Here is a 26,912-nt window from a genome sequence, read left to right on the forward strand (position 1 = left end):
ATTTTCTTGACGCGTCCTCCGCTGACCTGGCGGAAGGCGAGCGACGTGCGGCTTCTGTCTAAAAATTGCTTTGCTAGCTCATAGGGATTAACTCATTGGCTGCCATGGACTGAGACAAATATCCAATCCATTTTGACTGGGAGGGGGTGAATTAATATTTGTTCATTGGCCCCTCACAGGTAATATGTGTTGGCCATCTAGCGACGTCCATGGTAGCCAATTAAGTTAAATATGCTCCGAATCGGCAGCACCCAAAAATATTTGCTCTTAAACAAGTTTTATTTTGAAAAGTCAGGTCTAATCAAACCAGATTAAACTATTATTGGTAAAGATGATCGGGTCCAATCACGTCATTTTCAAAGTATCGGAATCGGCAAAAAAATATCGGACATGACTTTTGTTAATATATATATATATATATTTTTTTTTTAATTGTTTTCTAATTGTATTTAACGTTACAGACAAAATGTCTTACACTCATCCACAGTCTTTAGTTTTGGCTCAAAGTAGGGCTATGAAATTAGTCGCGTTAACGGCGGCAATTAATTTTTTTTCATCACGTTAAAATATTTAATGCAATTAACACATGCGCTGCACGACCTACTCACGCATTGTCGCGTTCAATCTATAATGGCGCCGTTTTACCTGCATATAGAGCTAAAAGGCATCGTAAGATGAGTAGAGTGAATTTTGTCAGTCTTTGAAACCTTTTTTTAATTGGCTAAAGCCTTACAATCCCTCTCTCAACAATTAGAAATATCGTGGGAAACAACGTGGAGAAGCAAGGTGGTAGTTCATCTTTTTCTTAACACCCCAAGTTATTTCCCAACGCAGAGAAGATATATCAATTGATGCCACCACGCACAGTCATGGTTGCACTTCCCATCATGCATTTGGGCAAAACAGTTAAATGGCTACAGTATCATTTACCGAAAACTCAACAAATACACTAGATGGCAATATTTAGTCACGATATACAAAGTCACATTTATCCTTAATGAATTACAAGTCTTTCTATCCGAGGATCCCTCTCACAGAAAGAATGTTAATAATGTAAATGCCATCTTGAGGATCTATTGTCATAATAAACAAATACAGTACTTATGTACTGTATGCTGAATGTATATATTCGTCCGAGTTTTATTAATTTTTTTCTTAATGCATTGGCAAAATGTACTGAGTATGATTGGGAAAAATTATCGGGAATGATTGAAATTGAATCGCGAGCAAAAAAAAAAAAAAAAAAGCAATCGGATCGGGAAATATCGGGATCGGCAGATACTCAAACTAAAACGATCGGGATCGGATCGGGGTCAAAAAACATGATCGGAATAACCCTAATTATTGGTACACCAGATATTAAGGGTATAACACACAAGTCACGGTTTAGTACAACAGCAAAAAACAAAAGACTTGTTTGAAAGTTAAAGTTCATTGGTATTTTTTTCTCAAAACAACTTCATTCATATGTACTGTTATTATTACATTATAGCCTATTACATTCCCATTATGCCAAAAAATACACCCAAAACATTACAATCCAACTGGAAAATTTACAGAAGCGAAGCATGCTCAAGAGCATGAGTGCCGTGTAGTCGGCACACATGAACGGATAGTCAATTTTTTTTTAAGCGGTTTGCGGGTTCGATTCTCCGCCCTGATGAACTCGTCTAAGTGTCCTTGAGCAAGATACTGAACCCCACGTTGCTCCTGGTGCTGCGTCACCAGTAGGTAGATGGCGAGATAGTGTAAAGCGCTTTGAGCGCCTTGAAAGGTGGAAAAGCGCTATATAAGTATAACACCATTTACCATTAAATTAAAACTAGAAGCCTGAAAAATTTCCGATTCTTAGATTATTCGCGATTTGGCCGTGGAAGGTTCGAGAACGATTCACAAACATCCAAATTCTGATTATTGAATTATACCGGGTAAAGCAGAAATAAAACGCAGTCAGCGCGGTCTTCGGGATGCAATGAGGAACAGACCGAGAGTAAATATCATGTGCAGCTAATGCCGCTAGGTAAAAAAAAAAAAAAAACAATAATACCTGACTGCAGCAGTCAGCCGCTTCAAACAGCGTCCAGTTGCTAGTTGCTAGTTGCAACATTCGGCTATGGTAGATATCACATATATCTAGACTAGATGTGAAATGACAAACTTTCCCGCGCTAGTAAACAGGCGCCATCTTAAAGCAGTAGACTTCTCTAGAAGGCTCTGTTGTAGAGAACCTAATTACTTTTTATCTAAAATACCCCTAAATCGGCAAAATCTTGACTTGAATCTATCTTTAAATGATGAAACAGTTATAAAACTTTCACATGTCGAAAGTAGACATGAGGGAAATTATGGAATAACGGTTGCAATTTTAACAACTTTAACGGATGATTCACAACATTAAATTAATTGAATGTAGTTTAAAGCTGCTGATACAGAATGGGGACTTGAGTATTTTCTTTTCTTTTTTGTAACCGGTAACTTGATACTAAAATAGTAGTTTGGTTTATTTAGCCTGAGAGGATTTTTGAACAATTTTGGAACAAATAGACAAAACATAAAAAAAAAAAAAATGGGGGGAGGGGGGCATCAATAATCGATTTATAATCAAATCGGAGTCTCTGAATCGTAATCGTAATCGAATCGTTAGGTGCCCAAAGATTCCCACCTCTAATTAAAACGGTCATACTTCCAGTTTTCTATGGTCCAAATAGTGCCATACAAAACTGGGAGAGAGTTTGAAAAATGCACTTTTGAGTAATGTTGACAGTACTGCTCGATGTGAAACAGTTTTTACACCTCTATAAAGACACCACATGATTGATCATGCAGGTGTGATCTTAGGACTTATCCTATTGTAGTTGTAGTGTCGGACACTTGAAGCGTCTGTGCGTAAACTCCCAAAGGACTTCGGTTCCGTACACTTAGCTGACGCCAATAAGAAATTTTATGAGGCGAAAAATTCATTAAAAAAAAAAAAAAAACAGATGCAGTGAAACGAACATGCAAAACCGAACTTGTTCTATACATCCACGTGAACCGTTACACCCCTAACAGATACTGTCAAATGTCTGACAAAAACTCACAGAGTTGGTTCCTAGGATCTGCAAACTGGGTTTGTCAGATTCCAGCAGCTTGCGAACCATCTTGAGGAAGCTCTCCACGAACAGGTTGATGCTCTGGCAGTGGCAGGCCATTAACAGCTGGTCCAACGCTTCCATAGCAATGCAAACGTAACTGAAAGATCGGATAACGTTAGCATGATTGGCGTCTAGATTTTGCGTTTGAAGTCAGTGGCTGCAATCAGTTAAATGTGCCTGTAGAAGTGTCAGATTCATTTTTGTGGTTTCCTTCAGAGGGCTGTTATGTTTGTCAATTTGATTGTAACACTTTATTTGTCAGTGGGTTCATAAAACCGTCATAATTATGATTTAACACTACTGCCATGAGCACTAATGCTTATGGCAGACGTCATTAAGTGTCATCTGGAAAATGAAGTCCCTTTTGAAGTGAATGGATGTAAAAGAATGGACATAAATGGAGTTAGTGACATAATTTGCCAGATGACACTTAATGACATCTGTCATAAGCATTCATTAATGCCCATGACAGTGTCATGTCATAATTATGACGGTCTTATGACAGTCATTTGAACCCACTGCCAAATAAAGTTACCCATTCAATTAATCAACAACTGTTTAGATAGTCGATTAATCATTTAGAGACATTGCTGACCTTCAAATTGTACAAATCCATTTTTTTTTGCCTTTTAGAAGCAAATATTCTCCAATACAATTTTTAATTATTAGTTCTTATTTTGTTTTATAACCTCCGATACCTACGAAAGGTGAAGTTTATGCATTCGGTTCCTTATTTCTGTCTGTTTGATTTCTAAAAAACTCAATGGGGCTGTTGCTATCAACTATTTAGGTAATCGATTAATCCATCAATTAATTAGTTTGAATAATCGGATCACGAACATTTAATGCGTTGCAGAATAAATATTAGGATATGTAAAACAAATAAACAAGTGTTTATACTTGCAATAATATTGACTTTATACTTGCAATAAGTATTTCTTTTGGCTTGCTAATATTACACTCTCAAAAGAGCATTAAATGCGAATACAAAACAATTCCTGAGTGTTTCTTCAAACTATGCAGATTTGCACTTTCATTTCACAATTAAGAGCAACAAATGCATTAAAAGGGAAATTAAAATACCTGCCTCAAATGGTATAAAAAAATTAATAAATGAGGATGTAAGTGCAACAAAAGAATGATTGGCTCACTTGCAAAGCAAAAGTCCGCTAGCTTAGATGCGATAAAATTCTAACTTTTTAAAAAAAAAAAAGTTTTTTACAATGTTCTGAACAAATCGTTCAAACACATATTTCCACCCAAAAAAACCTGCTAAATATGCTTCTGAACTAAATAACAAATGCATAAACAAAAATATTTGCTAAAACAAAAACATACCTTATTTTGGTCTTAACAGGGAGCAGTTGGATTCAGCCATGTTACACAAGCTTTCATATTCACTGTTGCCACTAGAGGGCAGTGTAACAACCCAAAACACTTTCCAAACAAACCATTAAAACTTCACTCAAATTAAACAAATCCTCATAACAGCGAAATTTGGCTTGAAGCTTTTTTCTAATTGAATTACTTAAGTTAATCGATTAATCGTTCCAGCACAAAAACTCAAGAATCAATAGAGGACTTATTATCAAATTTGCACGCTATGTTTGTCATATGAAATTGAAGAGGTGATTAAATTTGGGGGTAATAAGTTCAATGGTCAAAGGTCGCAGGGGTCAGAAAAGGATTTTTGTGATAAACAGGCAAATCCATAAAGTCAAATCAAGTCAACTCAAATTTCCAGTGTAGATGACATCATGCAAAAAAGGGTTGAAGGTCAAAGAGTTCAGAAATATTACGGTGCTCTCATAGCGCTCCTCTAGTTTAATTACATTTTTTTAATTAAAAACTAAAAAGTCAATATTCTGTAACACATCATTTGACAGTGGGTTCACAAGACTGTCATAATTATGACATGAAGCAATTATGAGTATTTATGAATGCTTATGACAGATGTCATTATGTGTCATCTGGCAAATTAGCTTAATTTTCGGACTATAAGGCGCATCTGATAATATGGGATTAGTGCTGCAACGATTTATCAATTAACTCGAGTAATTCGGTTAGGAAAAAAGCTTGAAATCAAATTTTGCTGCTTCGAGGATTTATTTAATGAGAATGGTGTTGTGATGGTTTGTTTTGAAAGTGTTTGCATTTAGCTTTATTGATTTCAGTGGATCCACTGCCCTCTGGTGGCTACAGTGAATATGACATAACTTATTTAATAAGGCTGAATCCAGCTGCTCCCTGTGAAGACCAACATAAGGTCAGTTTTTGTTTGAGCCGATATGTTTTTTCTGCATTTGTAATTTAGTTTTTTGGTATATTTAGCAGTTTTTTGGGGGGGAATATGTGTTTGAACGAGTTGTTAGGAGCATTAGAAAAAAAGTAAGCATTTTATAGCATTTAAACTAGCTGACTTTTGCTATGCAAGTTAGTCAATTGGTTTGCTGTACAGTGCTTGGATCCTTATTTTGTATATTTTTTAGCATTTGAGGCTAAGATCAGGTATTTTATTTTCAAAAAAATAGGGCAATACTGCATAGTTTGAAAAAACATTTTATTTTGTATTCAAATTTGATGCTCTTTTGAAGCTCAATTAATTCAAGAAATAAGCCGCACTGGACTGTAAACCGTATGATTCAAAATGAGGGGAAAAAACTAGCAGCTTATCGTCCGAAAATTACGGTATGTCACTTTTGAATGGATGCAAAAGATGTGAACTGAACATAAATGGAGTTAGTAACATAACTTGCTGGACGACACTTCATGACATCTGTCATTAGCATTCATTAATGCTCATGAAAATGTCATGTCATAATTATAACGGTTTTATGACAGTCTTATGAACCCGAACCCCCTGTCAAATAAAGTTCTGCCAAACTGTCAGTATTCCTTTTATTATTATTTTAATTTTTAAAAAAAAGTTCATCCCGCTTTAAAAGATCCCGTAGAAGGAGCAAAAGCAATTTTCTGGTGTCTAAAGGGGCATTATCTTAAGTCTAGGAGTAATTGCTAGCTTTAATCGGCTCTTTTCTCCTGATATGCAGCAGTTGCCTGGAAAACTGACAAGCCGCGCTCACCCATATCTGTGCCGTGCCACGTCCCTTGACAAGCGCTCCGACAGGTACGCCCCGATACGGTCCAGCTTCTCCGGAGCCGACAGGGCGTAGAAAGTCAGTTTCTCCATATTGGCCTTCACAAGCCCATCCTAGAGGCAGAAAGCAAACCAAAGGAGATATAAAAATAAACTTTTCTGACTCTTTGCTTGTCAGTACGCCGCTGTCATCGCATTTAAAAGGAGATATTCTTAGAAACCTCAGCGCACTGTTGTAGCTTAATTCAGAATAAACATTGTGACAGGAATCCCGTTTGTTCCAGTTTCTGTCATTTTCAAAACCAAATTTAGAACAGAGTACTAAACCCAGTCGTCAAAGCAACGGAAACGAGGCAAATTCCCCGTTTGGCAAGCGTTGGCCCGACATCTGACAAGGAAAGTGGGCTAACGTGGAACTTGTCGAAACATTGAGAGCTGTATCAAATCAGCTAATTTTCTGCAGAAATTTTCTGTTTCTAATTATAGATAAGATCTGCGGTTTGTCCAATGGTCAACTTCTGACATGAGTAATTATATTTATTGACCTTCACTTTGAATTTGGTACAATTCAATTTGACTCTACTACTGTCACTGACGGCGATTGACTTCCAATCCTTTTGGACTGGGAGATCAACTGAAATCTTTGCAAGTTTTTCAAGCAGTGGCAGATGCTGGTCTTTCAAGTAGGGGTGAGACAATATATCAAAAAGGTGATATATCGTGATACATTGTAGCCCAAAAGGTTATCGTTTCAAAAAGATGTCACTGTTATTAAAAAAACAAAAAAAAGGAACCAATAAGCCTGTCGCGATATTCAATATGTCAAATTAGTGCACTGTAAATAAAAATGAGGGCGGTAATTTTCCTGGCCGCGATTTATCGCCGCGTGCATATATTCAGCAGGGCCGAGAACGAAAAGTGGTATTTGGCATGTGGCAAAATTGATTTTTGCCATGTGGCATTTTCTTGCCATGTGGCATTTCTTTGCCATGTGGCATTTTTCTTGCCATGTAGCAAAATTGATTTTGCCATGTGGCATTTTTTTGCCATGTGGTAATGGCTGTAATGGTAAGTATATAGTCAAAAATCACAGCCACACATGTTTTTCTGCCATTTAAAATGAATGGAAAAATTGGACATGCATGGCCTGCCAAAATGTCATATACAAAAAAAAAAGCCACATACCAAAATAAATAAATAAATAAATAAATAAAATAAATAAAGCCACATACCAAAATCCATTTTGCCACATCCCCAAAAAATGCCAAATGCCAAAATTAATTTTACCACATGGCAAAATCCATTTTGCCACATTGCAAAATCCATTTTGCCACATGGCAAAATCCATTTTGCCACATGGCAAAAAAAATGCCACATAGCAAAATCCATTTTGCCACATAGCAAAAAAAAATAATGCCATATGACAAAATCAATTTTGCCATATGGCAAAAAAATGCCATATGCCAAAATCAATGGTGCCACATGGCATAAAAAATGCCACATGGCAACAAAAAAAAAATGCCACATGGCAAAATCCATTTTGTCACATGGCAAAAACAATGCTACATGGCAAAAAAAATGCCACAAGGCATAATCCATTTTGCTACATGGCAAAGAAATGCCACATGGCAAAAAAAACAAAACAAAACAATACACGGCAAAATCCATTTTGTCACATGGCAAAAACAGTGCCACATGGCAAAATCCATTTTGCCACATGGCAAAATAAAAATGCCACGTGGCAAAATCGATTTTGCCACATGGCAAAGAAATGCCACATGGCAAAAAAAAAAAAAAAACATACATGGCAAAATCTATTTTGTCACATGGCAAAAACAATGCTACATGGCAGAAAAATGCCACAAGGCATAATCCGTTTTGCCACATGGCAAAGAAATGCCACATGGCAAAAAAAAAAAAAAAAAAACAATACTTGGCAAAATCCATTTTGTCATATGGCAAAAACAGTGCCACAAGGCAAAAAAATGCCACATGACATAATCCACTTTGCCACACGGCAAAAACAATGCCACATGGCAAAAACAATGCCACATGGCAAAAAACACCACATGGCAAAAAAAGGCCACATGGCCAACTCCATTTTGCCACATAGTAAATATCACTTTTAGTTCTCGCTGTCTCTTTACATTTGTGTGTTTGCGTGTGCTGCGTGCACTTGGCACACGTGCGTGTTAATTGGACATGAGGCTCCACAGATGTTTATTGGCCATCAGCACGCTGCAGAATTAAAGTTCAGACATACAAAATAAGGAAACATATATATTAAACATTGTTAGCATTGTTGCATTGAGGCTTGTAGGCTCTAATAAGCCACAAGAGTTGTCTTTTACTAAAATATGTTATGAGAAACACATATATTATTGCCATAGATTTAAAAATCTATCATATTTAGAACATGTTTTGACCTAAGGAAGGCGCCATGTTTTATGTGCGCAATGCACACTGAGGTTGATGGCACGGCTGGGCTAGACTAGGAGAATAGCTGTGCTAGCAAGCAAGCAAAGCTAGTATGACGACTGGCATGATTTTGTCACATTCTGCTGATGGGTCAGATTATTTTGTCACAGAACTGTGGGATGAGTTCCCAACGTCGTACCTGCATCCAATTCCAGCTCATCAGCTGTGTCTTTGAACCGATCGTAGGCGGCTTGCCAAGAATTGACCTGCTGCTGTTTGACAGTTTGTATATCTCTTCGTTGCTAGTTGCATTATTGCCTTTTTTTTTTTTTAAATTGATTCAGACCTACTGTCACAGACGCTTTTTGTGTCTCTTTTCACAATCGCGTCTTTTTTTCTGTGTTCAATAAACCCTTTTACGCAATCCCGATGTCATTGTTGTCTGCTTGCTGTCTGAAGTGAACCACGTTTCTAATTCTGTGGTCACCATCCAGAGCGCATTGCATCGTCAACAACAATGGCAACCTACTGGTAAAACTAGTTTTACAAATTTTATTAAAACGAAAACATGAACAGGGGTTTTAATATCAACTTATTATAACTCACACTAACATTTATCTTTTAAGAACTACATGTCTTTCTATCCGTGCTACCCTTTAACATAGACCCTATTCTAGTGGAAAATTTTGGTAGCAACTTGTTGGTTCCTTTTTTTTTTTTTTTTTTTTTGAACAGCAACTTTTTTAAAATGATATATCAAATTTTTGGCAGGAGCATATCCATAACCTTTTGGAATACAAGGTCACATCCCCATATATCACCATCTACATTTTTTCTCACATCCTGAAGTCAATCAAGCAATTTCAGAAACAACAGCAAGCTCACCTCCGGGTCTTCCGGGAAGATGTTGTCCACCAGCCTCTTGTAGCGAGGCCGGAGAGCCCCGCAACAACCGCACACCCCTAAAAAAAAGGCAGGAGAGACAACCAAACCGTTAATGTTAAACGCTACAATTCACAGCATGTCTGGAAAGTTAGCAGATATTCAGCTCTGCCTATACATGAAAAGCTTTTCGCCTGACCTAAAAACTCAAGGCTGAGTGAAAATAACGAAAGCAACCATGAATCTCACGATATAGAAGAAATGCGGTCACAAGGCAATACAATTCTAATCACGTTAAAACCCACACTGTCTCTAAGTTCCCCGATCAAACACAAACGGCCTTGACGATAAACAGTGCTGTTTTTTTGGAGGGGGGGGGGGGGTGTAAATTTGGAAGTGACTGATTGCCGGATTGTGGTTGGTTGAAGGATTCCTGCAGTGATGACTCATGAGGGGCTTCCAGAGATGGAGGAAGAAAGAAAAGAAAGCAGAAGAATACAAGATAAATAATTTGACTGGTTATGTTCGGCTGCCAAAAAAATGTTGTTGCACCTGCTTCCTGAGAGACACGTTGTACTGGCGAGTGGGCCAACTTGACTTCAACGGCCTCCGTCTCAGCTCTTAAATTTCAACACATCTGAAGAGATTGTTGCCAGAGGACGATCTAAACAATCAATTACGATTCGTTTTGGACATGTACCAGGAAACCATATTGACGCATTGGCTGCTTTTGATGACGATAAGATTTCCAATCCTACTTGACTGGGATGGCTTACAGCGAACATTCGATCGGAATTTTAACTTCCTGAAACCTCCACTTTCTAAGTTGCATAACAAAATTTTGTTTTTGTAAATGAGGCCAGTTTTGTAATAAAAGATGTCCGCATATGAGGACAATGGATTTATCATAATAGAAGTTACAGTGGTACCTCAACAAACGATCAGAGGTTGGTAGTAATGCGTTGCATGTACTCTGTTACATTTACTTGAGTAACTTTTTGAGAAAATTTACTTCTAAGAAGAGCTGAAACGAATACTCGAGCAACTCAAGGAACTCGAGTTTAAAAACTGATCCGAGTAATTTTATTCACCTCGAATAATCGTTTATTTTGACAGCTCTAAGCATCACGTTTTGCTCGGACTACTTTTAATGCGGGACAACGCGCTGACGTCACGTGCATAGAGGAAGCAATAAATTAAAAAAAAAAAAATTTTTTTTTTAAACTTACATCAGCCCACAGCCGCTACAAACAATGCCGACGTTGCTAAATACTAGCCCGCAAGATGCTACGTTGATAGCAGGTAACGTCTGATGAGTCTCAAAGAGATCACATGTATGTTGAACTCAGAGGTTGCGCTAGACATTTTCGTTGTCTGTCATTTTGACTGACAGGGTCATAAAAATCCGGTCATAGTCTATTTTTACCCGTCACTTAAATTTTTTAAATGATAATGATGACATATTCAATAGTATTTAGTTTTCATTCATTTTTAATCAATATTGTAACACTTGCTTGGCGGCGAAAAATTAGACACGGAAGTCGTGGTATTTTTCTCCCTTTTTACTCTGCTTACCAACAACTCCGCCCCCAAAGAAAAAGAGGCAACGATATAGACCCCAATCACCAACGTCACACAATGATCTTAATTGTGGTTGTCAGCCCAAAATCTTCTAAATATATATTAAATGCATCTTACCAGATATAAAAAGACTACTACATAGTCTGTGGTGATCGTTTGGTGCCCAGATTTGTTGTCGAATTACAGCAGTCCATCTCGCTCTCATCTTCGGGTCTCTCAGAATACGGTAGAACTTCAAGTCTCTCCGTCTATCTTCTCTGTTACAGCAACCAACCGCCACACACGCCTTCACCATTTTGATTATTAATATTAACGAGCAGAAAAACACGCCGTAATAGGAGGCATGTACGTAGCGGTAATGTGTAAATATGACGAGCTGACACACAATATGGCGGCTCCGGTCAGGGGGGCGGAGTTGTGACGTCATGTGATTGGGTGATTGGATGACGCGCTGGCACACCGAGTGCACCAATAAGAACCTCGCGTTGATGTGTCAATCACGGTGCCGCCGCCAGACCCCGGTGACGCTACAATATTCTGACAGAAGAGCCAACGACGTCATGCATTAAGAGAGACAATAGCTAATATGCTAACTCGCCACCCTGTGGTCTGGGGTGTGAATTGCAACCTGTCAAAATGACGGACGGATTTCAGTTTTTTCCATCACCATTTTAAAAAACCGGTCAACGACGGAAAATATCCGGTTAACGCGACCCCTGGTTGAACTAGATGCGAAATGACAGACTCGGATGCGTCTGGGCAGCGTTAGTAAACAGCCGCCATCTTAAAGCAGTAGAGCGCTAAGCGCTAATAAATAAGATTAACGTTACTGTCACTAGCTCACGCAACGTTAGCCCTGCGGAGGGCTAGGTTTCTACTAATTATGACCACTGTCGATGTGTGGCTAACGTGTCTTACATACAGGCTTTAACATAACAGTGTTGTGGAGTGATGAGGGTGTGAAATAAAAACTCAATAATGCTAACTATCAATTTTAGCTCAGTAGTCATTAGTGGATAAAACACCAAGTAGCACTGGTCCCTAATGTGCTCCAATACAGCCTGTATCATACATTTATTTTGAACACTGCAAAAACTCAAAATCCTATCAGAACGTACAGTTTAGACTAACTTAAAACTTAACTAGAACTTAAAAATGGCTTGACACAAATAGAAATTCAATTGAAACACGTGGGAAAAAATCCTAACTTTTAAGTGATGTGTGTTATCAAGCGTAATGGCATTTTTAGGTATATACACATATATATATATATATATATATATATATATATATATATATATATATATATATTTTTTTAATAAGATCTACAGGTTTTTTGAGTGAAAGCAGTGAATTAGTCTTTTTTTTTATTCTAGTTACATCTCAGATGCAATTGTTGGCTGTTTTCAACAATATACATCGAAAATAAAGACATTGATTGACTGAAAATGGTTCAAGATTAGATGAAATGTCTTGTTTTCTCATGGATATTTATAATTGCTCTTCACCTAAAAATATATTTGTTTTATCCGATTAATCGATAGAATTTTCAGTCGATTACTCGATTACTAAAATATTCGATAGCTGCAGCCCTACTTCTAAGAGTAGTTTTACTCAGCCATAATTTTTACCTTTGAGTAAATTTGTGAAGAAAAAAAACGCTATTCTTAGTCAGTTACTTTGGGCTATACAAGAGTCGTTACATTTTTCCTCTTTATTCTACGATTTACATTTATTATTTTATTTTGCTAGCGATGTTATTGCCAAGCGTTGCCCTACTAATTTCACCAATGAGACGTGGCAACAATAATCAAATGACTCCATTACACCAATCAGACGAAAGCTTGCCCTTCTACGCTAACGGCAGCCTGTTCAATCACGTGGCGTCTTCAAAGCACGGTAAGCCATGTCGCGATATGCAATAAGTCAAATTATCGTACGGTAAATAAAAATGAGGGCGGTATTGTTTCCTGCTACAATTTATTGCCGCGTGGGTGCGTCATACATATGTGCGTGCATGTACTCGGCACACGTGCGTGTTGATTACATATGAGACTCCAGCAGCTTTCACAGATTTTTATTGGCCATCAAAACACCGTGGAATTAAAAAAAATAAAATAAAAGAATAAAAATCAGTAAATGAGGATCGAACAATTGGTTAACTTGCATAGGCAAAGTTTGATCCTAAATGCTATAAAATGCTTTTATTTTATTTTTTTAAATTTATTTTTACAAAGCTCTTCGTTCAAATCGTTCAAACATATTCCCACAAAAAACTGCTGAATATACCTCTAAAGTAAATAGTGCTGCAACGATTAATCGATTAACTCGAGTATTCGATTAGAAAAATAATATTCGAATTAAATTTTGCTGCCTCGAGTATTCGTTTAATTAAACTGGCATTGTTATGGTTTGTTTTTAAAGTGTTTGCCTTTAGTTTTCTTGATTTGGGTGGATACACTGCCCTCTAGTCTGCCTCATTTCACGTGGCTGAATCCAGCTGCTCCCTGTTAATACCAACATAAGCTAAGTTTTTTTTGAGCTGATGTTTTTTTCAATGCATTCGTCATTTAGTTTAAAGGTATATTTAGCAGCTTTTTGTGGGAATATGTGTTTGAACTATTTGTTATGAGCATTGTTAAAAAAAAAGTTGGCATTTTACAGCATTTGAATTAGTGGACTTTTGCTACGTAAGTTACCCAATTTTCTTTTGTTGTACATATATCCTCATTTATTCATTTATTTTTTATACCGTTTGAGGGTCAGGTAAGGTATTTTAATTTTTTTATGTTCCTTATCCGATTATTCGAACTAACTAGTTCATCGATTAATCAACTACTAAAATATTCGATAGCTGCAGGCCTAAAAGTAAATTACGAATGCATAAACCATCACATTAGCTCAAACAAAAACTAACAACCTTATATTGGTCTGAACAGTGAGCAGCTGGATTCAGCCATATTAGAATAGTTAAGGCATATTTACTCTTGCTACTAGAGGGCACTGCATCCACCCAAATTAATACAACTACATGCAACACTTTCAAAACAGTCCATTTCAACATCACTCTAATGAAACGAGTCCCCCAAGCAGCAAAATTTGATTCGAAGCTTTTTTTAGATCGTGTTACTCGCGTTAATCGATCAATCGTTGCAGCACTACTTTGATCAAAATGGTATCCTGAAAAGATAAGAATATTGATGGCTGTTTTCATTATTTCGATTCAGTTGTGCTTAATGTATCGATTTGGAATCGACTGGATATCAATTGGCAAATATAAACCAAAACTGACGTGAACAAATTATCTCCTATAACTCATCAGCTGCCGTTCACCGCGATAGCTGCCAGCTTCTCCCAGTCAAAATAGATTAGCAGTCCATCCTGGCTGCCAATGAGTTAAAAAGTGCATGTTACATCTCGCGCTCTTTGCGGATGTTTGGTACATTGCAACCACCATAAAAATGCCAAAGAAAAATGTAATTGCATTAGGATACCGATGAAAAACGACTATCACCCCAACGACTTAAAAGGCCATCCGTCATTCCAAGAAATGCTGAAGTCCGCAAAAACTGCACTTGATTCATAATACAAGTGCTCAACCGCTTGCGTTTCACTCGTCTTGGGTCGGTGAGTTTTTAGCGCTCCCCGTATGTGTTGCCTCTAAAACTGTCTCACAAAATTCCCGTTTTCACTACAGCTCGCAGGCAGATTTATGTCGGACACAGAAGGTGCAATAAGAAGCTTTCGACTGTGACTCATTCATTGCGTCACAAACCGACCCTCAGTTCTCCATCACGCGCTCCAGCCAGCTTTTTTTTTTCCCTTACTGTATCCCCTTTTTTCTTTGACCTCTACTCCCTTTTCTCTCTCCTCTCTACCCGCGGGAGTTTTATTAATTCATTGTACGCCAGCACAGCAGGCCTTGCTAGGCGTAACTTTGAACGCTGGCGCAAAGAAGAGCGTCTATGAATAGATGCAACACCTTAACTGGAACTTTGATAAGAGCGTGGCTGTCCCTCAAAATGTAACTGACTTAAAGGCGCGGTTTGTCAAGGACGCCATGCCCGAAATGCTGTCTAGGGACTATTTGGCTTTTGGAACTATTGATCTGAACTATTGATTTTTATCTTGTACAAATCTATACTTGCATGTAATGATTTAGAGTAGGGGTGTGAAAATATATCAAAAAAGTGATATATCTATGATGGTACAGTTGTGTCTTTATTATTCAATTTAAAAAATGGTTGCTACATTCAAAATATACACTCACCGGCCACTTTATTAGGTACACCTGTCCAACTGCTCTTTAACACTGAATTTCTAATCAGCCAATCACATGGTAAATGGTGTTATACTTATATGGCGGCAACTCAGTGCATTTAGGCATGTAGATATGGTTTAAGACAATCTCCTGCAGTTCAAACCGAGCATCAGTAGAGGGAAGAAAGGTGATTTGAGTGACTTTGAACGTGGCATGGTTGTTGGTGCCAGAAGGGCTGGTCTGAGTATTTCAGAAACTACTGATCTCCTGGGATTTTCACGCACAACCATCTGTAGGTTTTACAGAGAATGGTCCGAAAAAGAAAAAATATCCAGTTGTTGATGCCAGAGGTCAGAGGAGAATGCCCAGACTGGTTCGAGCTGATAGAAAGGCAACAGTGACTCAAATCACCACCCGTTACAACCAAGGTAGGCAGAAGAGCATCTCTGAACGCACAGGACGTCGAACTTTGAGGCAGATGGGCTACAGCATCAGAGGACCACGTCGGGTGCCACTCCTTTCAGCTAAGAACAGGAAACTGAGGCTACAATTTGCATAAGGTCATTGAAATTGGACAATACAAGATTGGAAAAACGTTGCCTGGTCTGATGAGTCTCGATTTCTGCTGCGACATTCGGATGGTAGGGTCAGAACTTGGCATCAACAACATGAAAGCATGGATCCATCCTGCCTTGTATCAACGGTTCAGGCTGGTGGTGGCGGTGTAATGGTGTGGGGAATATTTCCTTGGCACTCTTTGGGCCCCTTGGTACCAATTGAGCATCGTTGGAACGCCACAGCCTACCTGAGTATTGTTGCTGACCATGTCCATCCCTTTATGATCACAATGTACCCAACTTCTGATGGCTAATTTCAGCAGGATAATGTGCCATGTCATAAAGCTGAAATCATCTCAGACTGGTTTCTTGAACATGACAATGAGTTCACTGTACTCAAATGGCCTCTACAGTCGCCAGATCTCAATCCAATAGAGCATATTTGGGATGTGGTGGAATGGGATGGATGTGCAGCCGACAAATCTGCACCAACTATGTGATGCCATCATGCCAATATGGACCAAACTCTCTGAGGAATGCTTCCAGCACCTTGTTGAATCTTTGCCACGAAGAATTGAGGCAGTTCTGAAGGCAAAAGGGGGTCCAACCAGTTACTAGCATGGTGTACCTAATAAAGTGGCCGCTGACTGTATATCTATGACCAATTTCGAGTCTCCGATGCATTTAACATGTCTTTGGAACAGAAGGACATCGGCGTACCTCAAAGAAAACCCACACAAACCAAGTGGAGGAACACATGAAGGACAATTTCAGGTTTGAACCCAGAAACCTTGGCGCTAACGCAGACGTGCTAACCGCAAGGTCACACTGATGCCCTCTGTTTGCATCTCTGTTCATGTACTCATGTAAGATGTCAAATACCGGCACTGTAAACAGAGGCAGGCTCGGGAAAACACATCTGGTATGCCCACACACGCAGGTTAAGTTTGCGCTCAGTGGGATTTAGAAAGGTGGATTAGCGCTGATCGGGCTCGGCAAAGAAACACTAAGTGGGTGGATAAGTACTTTAATGGCAGCCGTGGAAAATAACACATAACGGGAGGTGGGGGGACTCACGACGTCCGCCCACCCTGCGAGAGCAACCAGCAACACATACGAATGACTGGAGGTAAAACACAAGCACCAAGACGAAGTTAGATATGGGACAAAATATCTTTCGTCGCTGTATCGCGACACCTCCCGACACGAATCAAGTTTGAAAAAAATTGATCGAGATATCATGACTAGATGCAGTGCCACGTGATTTGAGCAGTATAGTCTCATTACTGACCCGGCAACATTACCACAAGTAGCTACCAGCCGTTTTGTTGCGTTCGGGGTCACCTCCTGTTGATATCGCATCACTTTCTGTTAATCTGGGGTCATTTTGCGGTCACTTCCTGTTGTTATCGGGTCACATCCTGTTGATTTTGGGGCATTTAGGGCCAAATTCTTGTTGATATCGGGTCACTTGGGTTGGAAATCATTAGGAGTGAATGGTGAAGTTTTTGTGTCATTGAAATGAATGGCAAATAGGGCCATTGGAAATGAATGGGAAATTTTGGCTATTAGGAATGAATGGGTATGTTGTTGGGAAAATTTTGGCCATTAGTAATGAATGAGTATGGTTTTGAAATATTTTGGTTGAAAGGTACATTTTTAGCAAAAAACTGAATACAGTGATCCCTCGTTTTTCGCGGTTAATGGGCACCAGAACCCACCACCATAAGTGAAAAACCGCAAAGTAGCCCAAAAAAAAAATTTTTTTTAATCTATTTATTTATTTTTTTGGTTTGTTTAATGTATTTATTGAGATCTATCATTGGAAAGAAATGCATATCAGATATGTTTTTTTACCTTTTGCCCCAGAGTATAATTTAACAAAAAACTTTTATGTATGTGTATATATATTTTAATAATTGTTTTTTAAATATACATATATATATATTAGGGCTGTCAAACGAACATTTTTAATTGAGTTAATTACAGCTTAAAAATTAATCATATTTAACCGCAATTCAAACCATCTATAAAATATGCCATATTTTTCTGTAAATTATTGTTGGAATGGAAAGATAAGACACAAGACTGATATATACATTCAACATACAGTAAATAAGTACTGTATTTGTTTATTATAACAATAAATCAACAAGATGGCATTAACATTCTTAACATTCTCTTAATACGATCCATGGATAGAAAGATGTACTTTTTTTAAAGATAAATGTTAGTACAAGTTATAGAAATTTTATACTAAAACACCTCTTAATGTTTTTGTTTTATTAAAATTTGTAAAATTTTCAATTAAAAAAAAAAAACTAGTAGTTCGCCATTGTTGATGTCAATAATTACACCATGCTCACTCATGGTACTAACCCATAAAATCAGTTGGACCCAAACGCCAGCAGAGGGCGCCAAACACCAAAAAACGGACATTACACTGTACTATCATTTTAGTCTGTTTGAGCGGGGCATGTGCGTTAATGCGTCAAATATTTTAACGTGATTAATTTTAAAAATTAATTACCGCCCGTTAACGCAATAATTTTGTCAGCCCTAATATATGTAATATATATATATATATATATATATTATATATTAACAAATGTTTTTAAACACTTTAAATGTAACAATTATAAAGTTTTCAACATGTTACTGTCCCACAGAATTATTTTTAAACAAGAAAAAAAGTGGACGCCAAATCCATTTAAAAAAAAGTAAAACTAATGCTTTATTAAATGCTTCATTGAGTGTCCACTCTAATCTGCTCCAGCTGCTCACTTACACACAATGAGTTGCCACAGCAACTGCTCAACAAGTTAAACGATGACTGACGCATGCGGCCCTTTGAAGGTCGAGTGTCTGGCAAGATCAAAGCTTAACCGTCTGTCAATCATCGTTTACGTTAATAAGCAACTCCAGTTCACTCTCTGATGAACAAAGAGCAGCGAGAGGGAGGGAGGGAGCGACTGAAATTGAAAAAAAATCTGCGATGGACTGAGGGCGCGAAGTTTGAAGCACAAAGTAGCGAGGGATCATTGTAGACCTTTTTGTGCCCCTGAGTGTACTGAATTTTTTGATATATGAAAAATGTGATTTGGACAAAAATTATAGGACAAATAGCGTTTTTGATTTTTTTTCTTTTCCCCCCTCTCCCAAAAAAAATCCACATTTGTGAGAGAACGGTCATTTTTTGGATGTCAAACGAAAGAGCCAGCTTCTCGTGAGAATTATGGTCGTTTTGGTGTAAGAATGGCGTCGACGGGTTTAACAATTTTGGGAGATTGATTTAGGAAGAAACGCCATTGAAAAGATAAAAAAAGTATTATAGATGGTAGCTTTTGCATTACATGCAAAGTTACCATCAATAAATGAAACAACTGGAACAGTAACTGAAGAAACAATTCGCACAGAACGTGAGCTTTGAACGTTATTTATATGCTCAGCGCTACATTGCATGCTGGGAGGCAGGGTTTGCAATATTTTAGGACAACAACAAGTGTTGACAGCAGAGGTTGTCTGTTTCTCCCAAGGAAAGTGAGCAGTGATAGCAAAATGAAGCTTCTTCATGGTGGTTTAATTGCTTTCAAGCGAAGCCCAAGAAGCCAACGGTATTAAGAATTCTATGACTATTTCTTCAAGAAAATACGAATGTGCATGGGTTACGGTTAGGGCTGCAGCAATTGAATATTTTAGTAATCGAGTAATCGACTAAAAATTCTATCGATTAATCGAGTAATCGGATAAAACATTTTTTTTAAGGTAAAGAGCAAATACAAAAATATACATGAGACAAAAAGACATTTAATCCAACATTGAACCATTTTCAGTCAATCAATGTCTTTATTTTCGATGTACATTGTTGAAAACAGCCAACAATTGCATCTCAGATATGACTTGAAAAAAAATTCACTGCTTTCACTCAAAAAAACTTATAGATCTTATAAAAAAAAAAATATATATATATATATATAATTATTAGGGCTGTCAAAATTATCGCGTTAACGGGCGGTAATTAATTTTTTAAATTAATCACGTTAAAATATTTGACGCAATTAACGCACATGCCCCACTCAAACAGATTAAAATGACAGCACAGTGCAATGCCAACTTGTTACTTGTGTTTTTGGGAGTTTTGACGCCCTCTGCTGGCGTTTGGGTGCGACTGATTTTATGGGGTTCAGCACCCATTAGCATTGTGTAATTATTGACATCAACAATGGTGGGCTACTAGTTTATTTTTTAAATGAAAATTTTACAAATTTTACTAAAACGAAAACATTAAGAGGGGTTTCAATATAAAATTTCTATAACTTGTACTAACATTTATCTTTTAAGAACTACAAGTCTTTCTATCCATGGATCGCTTTACAGAATGTTAATAATGTTAATGCCATCTTGTTGATTTATTGTTATAATAAACATATATATATATCCATCTTGTGTCTTATCTTTCCATTCCAACAATATGGTTTGATGGGTTGAATTGCGATTAGTTACGATTAATTAATTTTTAAGCTGTAATGAACTCTATTACAAATTTCAATCGTTTGACAGCCCTATATATTTCTTACCTAAAAATGTAATTACGCTTGATAACACACATCACTTGAAAGCTACATGTTTTTCCCACGTGTTTCAATTGAATTTCCATTTGTGTCAAGCTATTTTTAAGTTCTAGTTAAGTTTTAAGTTAGTCTAAACTGTAAGTACTGATAGGAGTTTTTGCAGTGTTCAAAATAAATGTATTATACCTGCTGTATTGGAGCACATTAGGGACCAGTGCTACTTGGTGTTTTATTCAGCAATGACTACTGAGCTAAAACTGACAGTTAGCTTTATTATGTTTTAATTTTACACCCTCATCACTCTACAGCGCTGTGTTTTTACAGATTAGATAAAGCCTGTATGTAAGACACGTTAGCCACGCATCGACAGTGGTCATAATCAATAGAAACCCAGGCCTCCGAAGGGCTAACGTTACGTGAGCGAGTGACAGTTACGTTATATTTATTAGCGCTGAGAAGTTTACTGCTTAAAGATGGCGGCTGTTTACTAACGCTGTCCTGACGCGGCCGAGTCTGTCATTTCGCATCTAGTCCTAAATGCATGCGATATCTATGCGACGCATCGGACACTACCTGGTACCGCATTAGCATCATGTGGGCGTAGTTTTTAGCAACGTCGGCATAGTTTGTAGCGGCTGACGGCTGCAGTAAGTTTTTTTGTTTTAATTGCTTCTTCCTCTACGCACGTGACGTCAGCGCGTTGTCCCGCATTAAAAGTAGTCCGGGCAAAACGTGATGCTTAGAGCTGGCAAAATTAAACAATTCCTCGAGGTGAATAAAATTACTCGGATCAGTTTTTAAACTCAAGTTACTCGAGTTGCTCGAGTATTCGTTTCAGCTCTAGTTTTGTTATGAACAAAATGCAACAAGTGCTATAAGGATAATTTGTTCCTTATTTTTTATTTAAAAATAATGCCTTCTAACAGTGATGGCTTGAAACACTTTTTGTTTTCTTGGAAAGTATTTCACTAGCTCCAGATAATATTCTCTTATGGCCTGATATCCGCAAACTGTTAGCTGACAGGTGATCCCCATTGTGTTTTGCCCCCGCTTTATACTGTTATCTGGATTGCATTTGAAACTGAAACAAAAAAAAAAAAGTTTTAATAATATACTGTACCGGCTCGTGACCCTGGTATATTGGGGTGTATCATGTCCCAAGTTTAGGAGTATCGTCCCATCCATAATGCCCATACACGAAATGTGTGCTTGATATTCAAAGCTCGTGACGGGGGTCCCTCCCCTGGAAGGAGGCAGCCAATCACGTGGCTATTTTTATCTCCCTAATAATGGCCTGCCGACATTAACAGATTACACCGGCCATTTCCCCCGGGATGTAAGATTAACATTCTCCCATTAGGATAAAAAGATGGAGGGCTGCTAGAAGAGGGCAAAAATGAAATAAAAATAATGTAAAAAGAAAGCAATTTTTCTAATGAACGTTATGATAATCCACATGATTATTTGGATAACTAACTAACTAATCATATTATGACTAAACAGCACGTACCAAAAATAATCACAATATATCTGTGCTGAATATCGATTTATCCTGATATTTTCCTTGCAAAATGAGAGCATCATTGCTTGCCAATTGACAGCAATAAACATCCAATTCATTTGCTATTTAAAAATTGTAGTGTGATTTTTAATTAGCATTTTTAAATAACGATGGAAAAATCAAGCAAATGGAATATACTGTATTAACTCATTGGTTGCCATTGATAGCGCTAGACGTCGAATCAATTGACTTGGAGGACTAGCAGAATTGGTTTGATCAAATATCAATAAATATTATTACTGCATTAGTTAATTCATTGGCAGCCATTGACGGCTCTAGATTTCCAATCCATTTTGAGTGGGAGGGCTGCCCTCTAGTCAAATTGGATAGAACGTCTATCGGTGTCAATGGCAGTGAAACAAGATCACTCAATGCTAGCTATCTTAGTTCAAATGGACTGGACAAAAAGAGATGTGATTAGGCGGGGTGGAGCGTACAGAAATCAGCGATGTGAGATGTGCAACCAAGTATTATGTGAATCACTTGTAAGTGTGGATATGTTGACATCCTATTCTATGCTGCCTGATCGCTAATCCTGGCAGCGACAGTCTCTCTACTTGTGTCTAATTGCACCTAGTCATGTGTGAATCCCATCAGATGCGTGATAGTCCTGCAGACAAGAGGAAATGCTGCGCGGGGACCGCCCCAGGGCCACGGCACCTCCCAGCCAGTCGGGGTGCGGAGGGGGCAGCGCAGTCCATCTCTTCTCCCATAGCTCCGACAAGTGAGCCACCACCATTAACCCCATTAACCTGTCTTCAGGGAAGGGATGAGGGGACGCAACACCGCCGCCCACCCGACCCACTAGCCACCATCAACCCCCCCAACCGACATGGTACACCGCGGGACCCCCACGGCCCGCTAGGCCTGCAGCAGGACAGGATCCCCACCCGGAGGGGGTGACACCCCGCCGACCCACCGGCACTCAGCCAGCGACCTGCGCCAGGGCCCAGGAAGCAGAGTGCTGAGAAGCCGCCACGGGGCGGAACCGGAGCAACCCCCCTACAACCACCAGCCCAGGGGAAGAGGCGGCCCCGCTCCGGGAACCACGCCATAAAAAAAAGGTGGGACCCACATGGTTCCATATAGTTTACTACACAATCTGTTATTACTGCCATTTTGCTTATTTTGCAATAAGCTATAAAAATGGTTTGAATAACTTCCAAGATATATAAGGTGATGTGCATGATAATTAATGTAGCCTACATATTAAAAATAGGTAATTATTGCATTTTTAATTTCCATACATTCAATTAATATTTTTTTAATTCACTAAGTACTTCAACACAAAAAAAAAATCCGGATTTCAACTCAAAAGCTATTAAGTAAGTAATATTTTTTGTTTTATTTTGTTGTTTTTAAGGTGAGGAAAATTGTGACCGAGTCCGACATCTCAAATCCTGAAGCAGATGGTGGAAGTGCCTCAAACCAATGCTTTTGGCAACAAAGGTCATATACAAAGAAAAGACCCACCAATTTCATCATTACCCCACTCCAAGCTCAACTGTTGAAACTACTGACTGACACCTACAGCACTGTTTTTTTTTGTTTTTTTTTTAAAGATTTAAAACTTTAAAGAAATTAAGGGTGCCTTTCATCATGATCTCTCCAAGAGATATCAGTGGTTGTGGTTTGTTTCCTCTATATGTGCAGGTACACAATTTGCAGTAGATTCATATTTTACAGCAATGTTGCACAGAAAAGGTGTCACTGTCTAATAAATGACTTAAACAGTACTTTTTCTATTTTGAAATATCTTTTTTTCCCTTTCAACAGTTATATCATAGAATATCATGTATCAAATTTCTGACCAATATATCGATAACCGCTGTATTGTGATATCGTGAGATAATCATTATCGTGAGCCTTGTATCGCGAATCGTATCGTATCGTGAGGTGCCCTGAGGTTCCCACTCCTATTGGACAAGGTGTCAAGAATCGGCATTGGACAAGGAGATGATGCTGGAACTTTTTCTTGGTGCTGTTCCAGTGAGATTTACAAAGATGACTGCCTGAAGATGACATCAAAATTCCCTCAGTCCTTGATGATATGGGGCTGCATGTCAGGCAAAGGCTCTGGGGAGATGGTTGCGGTTAAATCTTCAATAAATGCACAAGTTTACATTGAAATTTTAGACAGTTTCTTATCCCTTCAATTGAAAATATGTTTGTCATTTTCCAACATGACAATGCATCATGCCAAAGAGCTAAAACTGTTAAAGCATTCCTTGGAGAAAGACTCATCCAGTCAATGTCATGGCCTGCAAATAGCCCAGATCTCAACCCTGTTGATAACCTGTGGTGGAAATGGAAAAAAATGGTCCACAGCAAGGCTCTGAGCTGCAAGGAAGATCTGGCAACTGCCATCAAAAAGATTTGGCACCAAATTGATGAGGAATACTCATCAAGTCCATGCCTCAGAGACTGCAAGCTGTCATTAAAGCCAGAGGTGGTGCTACTAAATACTAGAGATGTGTTTTGATTGTTATTTCTTTGTTTCTCATGATTCCATTTTTTTTTTCTTCAGAATGGAGTGATTCCCTATATATTTCCCTGCACTTGCTCCATAAAATAAACATTTACTCACCACCACAATGTTTTTTATTCATTTCTTTAAGTGTTTCTGAATGCTAAAGAGTTGCACTTTTAAACTAATTCAGTATTTTTCAAGTTTTTTGTCCGAGTTTGCTCTACATGATAAAATGTCTGCGTAAGTACTCGTCCGAGACTGGTGATTCCATACTTTTTGCTAGGGGTTGTAGTCACGGTGTCACTCGGAAGGTGGATTAATGACCTGTGTGTGTTTTCTGTTTACAAAGAAACTGAGCCTGACTCACTATAGCGAATCTAAAATTCCTTTGTTAAATCTCATAATTGCCACAATATGTTTCAAACAAATACTCGTGGTTTTATTTTTAGAACTGAGCTGCATGGGGGCTCCGCGATTAAACGTTATTTATTGCCTAGCTCAAAAAAAAAAAAAAAAAAAAAAAAAACAATCCCACCACAACTACACATAGCTCATTGTAAGCCCCTCCCAATCCATACAAATTGGACACCTTTTGCCATCAATGGCATTGAATCATGACCATCCCTTGCTATCCCTGAATATCATCATACTTCTCCTCTGGCACAAAAAAAAAGCTGCTTCATCACATACACGATGGTCCAGGAAGAATTGTGGGAAGCCATAAGCCATTGAAAGGCAAGATGAGAATGATAATGCCAGGAAGTGGAGAGACCAGCTAAACCGACAAAGGGGAGATGAATTGAGACTTCCTGTCGGTGTCCGTAACACGCTTCAGTCACGTGAGAGAGCACTCTTGGAATAGAGAGGCTACTTTGTACATATGCAAACAAATCCGGCTAAAACATGGCTAAAATGACAAATAATGAATTGTTAGAAACGCAGTATTTCCCTTGGATGCAGTGGTGAAACATACAGTAGGAGCGCACTGATCACAATTTTCTGGCCGATCGCCGATTTGGGGGAATATGGTACTAAATCAAACCTTTCTTATTTTCAACATCATCATATGATATTGTTTCGCCACAAATGGATTCATTACATCATCACTACAAACATTAAATTGCTGCACGGACCAAGTGTTTATGTCCATATTACCATCATTTCTGGTCCTTTTTCAAAACCGAAAGCACCACAAAAAACTACACATCCCAGGAGCCATTGTGAAGTCAGGAAGGACGGACGTAATGTGAATATTTTTAATAAATTGCTGAGCAAGGCGCCAGGTAACGATTGGATTGGATAACCGGTTGGATTGAGTGAGCGACTTTGAAACTTGCGGAATGAATGAGTTGTTCCATCAACTCGAGGAAGTGGATGGGCCAGATTTGTCGCTGTATTTTGACGTAGCCCTGTGTCCTGTTCAAGTGGAAACTGAGTGGCGTGCCTGAAAAAATTGAACTGAATTAGTTTATTGTCAATATTTTTGAAAAGACTTTTTTTGTTTTAATGTATATTTGATTTTTTTCCCCCACTATCAATCTTTTCAACGTGTATGTTCGAGAAGCTTGAATGCATGTATATACTTTTGATAAGGTGATGGGTGCAATAACTAATCTCACAAAGAGATATCCTCCATACCCTTTTTGTGTTAGATGGTATATACAGTATATATTTATATATGTATACAGTGGTATGAAAAAGTATCTGAACCTTTTGCAATTTCTCACATTTCTCCATAAAATCCCCATCAAATGTGATCTGATCTTTGTCAAAATCACACAGATGTAAAAACAATGTCTGCTTTCACTAGAACCACCCAAACATTTATAGGTTTTCATATTTTAATGAGGATAGCATGCAAACTATGTCAGAAGGGGGAAAAATAAATAAGTGAACCCTCTGCCTAAGGACACTTTAAGAGCAATTGGAACCAATTTTTACCAAATATTTTAAGTCAGGTGTGTGCCCAATCAATGATTTATGGTTTTAAGCTGGCCTGCCCACTATAAAACACAAACCTGGTAAGAACTGTCTTGATGAGAAGCATTGTCTGATGTGCATCATGGCACGGTCAAAAGAGCTGTTGAAGACCTGCGATGAACGATTGTTTATTTGTATGATGCAGGAAAAGGATACAAAACCATCTCAAAGTCTGGATGTTCATCCATCGACAGTCAGAGAAGTTGTCTAAAAATGGAGAGTTTGGCACTGTTGCTTCTCTCCCAAGGAGTGGCCGTCCAACAAAGATGACGGCAAGAGTTCAGCGCAGAATACTCAAAAAGTCTGCTAAAGACTTACAGAAATCACTGGCACAGTCCAATATCTCTGTGCACACATCAACTATATGTAAAACTATGGCCAAGAATGGGGTTCATGGGAG

At 38.2% G+C, this 26,912-nt stretch overlaps 1 protein-coding gene across 1 annotated transcript in view; it reads right to left on the minus strand.

Annotated features, from left to right (window-relative positions):
- The window catches only part of LOC130908017 (protein EFR3 homolog B), an 82,821-nt gene that overhangs the window by 45,739 nt on the left and 10,170 nt on the right, over positions 1–26,912 (minus strand). The window contains exons 2-4 of the mRNA XM_057823606.1: positions 9,535–9,611; positions 6,218–6,345; positions 3,081–3,231 (exon numbers count right to left, since the gene is read on the minus strand). Coding sequence (XP_057679589.1) covers positions 3,081–3,231; positions 6,218–6,345; positions 9,535–9,611 — 356 coding nt within the window. The remainder of the gene's footprint in view (positions 1–3,080; positions 3,232–6,217; positions 6,346–9,534; positions 9,612–26,912) is intronic.

Source organism: Corythoichthys intestinalis, chromosome 19 (assembly GCF_030265065.1).
Source record: "Corythoichthys intestinalis isolate RoL2023-P3 chromosome 19, ASM3026506v1, whole genome shotgun sequence".
Taxonomy (NCBI): domain Eukaryota; kingdom Metazoa; phylum Chordata; class Actinopteri; order Syngnathiformes; family Syngnathidae; genus Corythoichthys; species Corythoichthys intestinalis.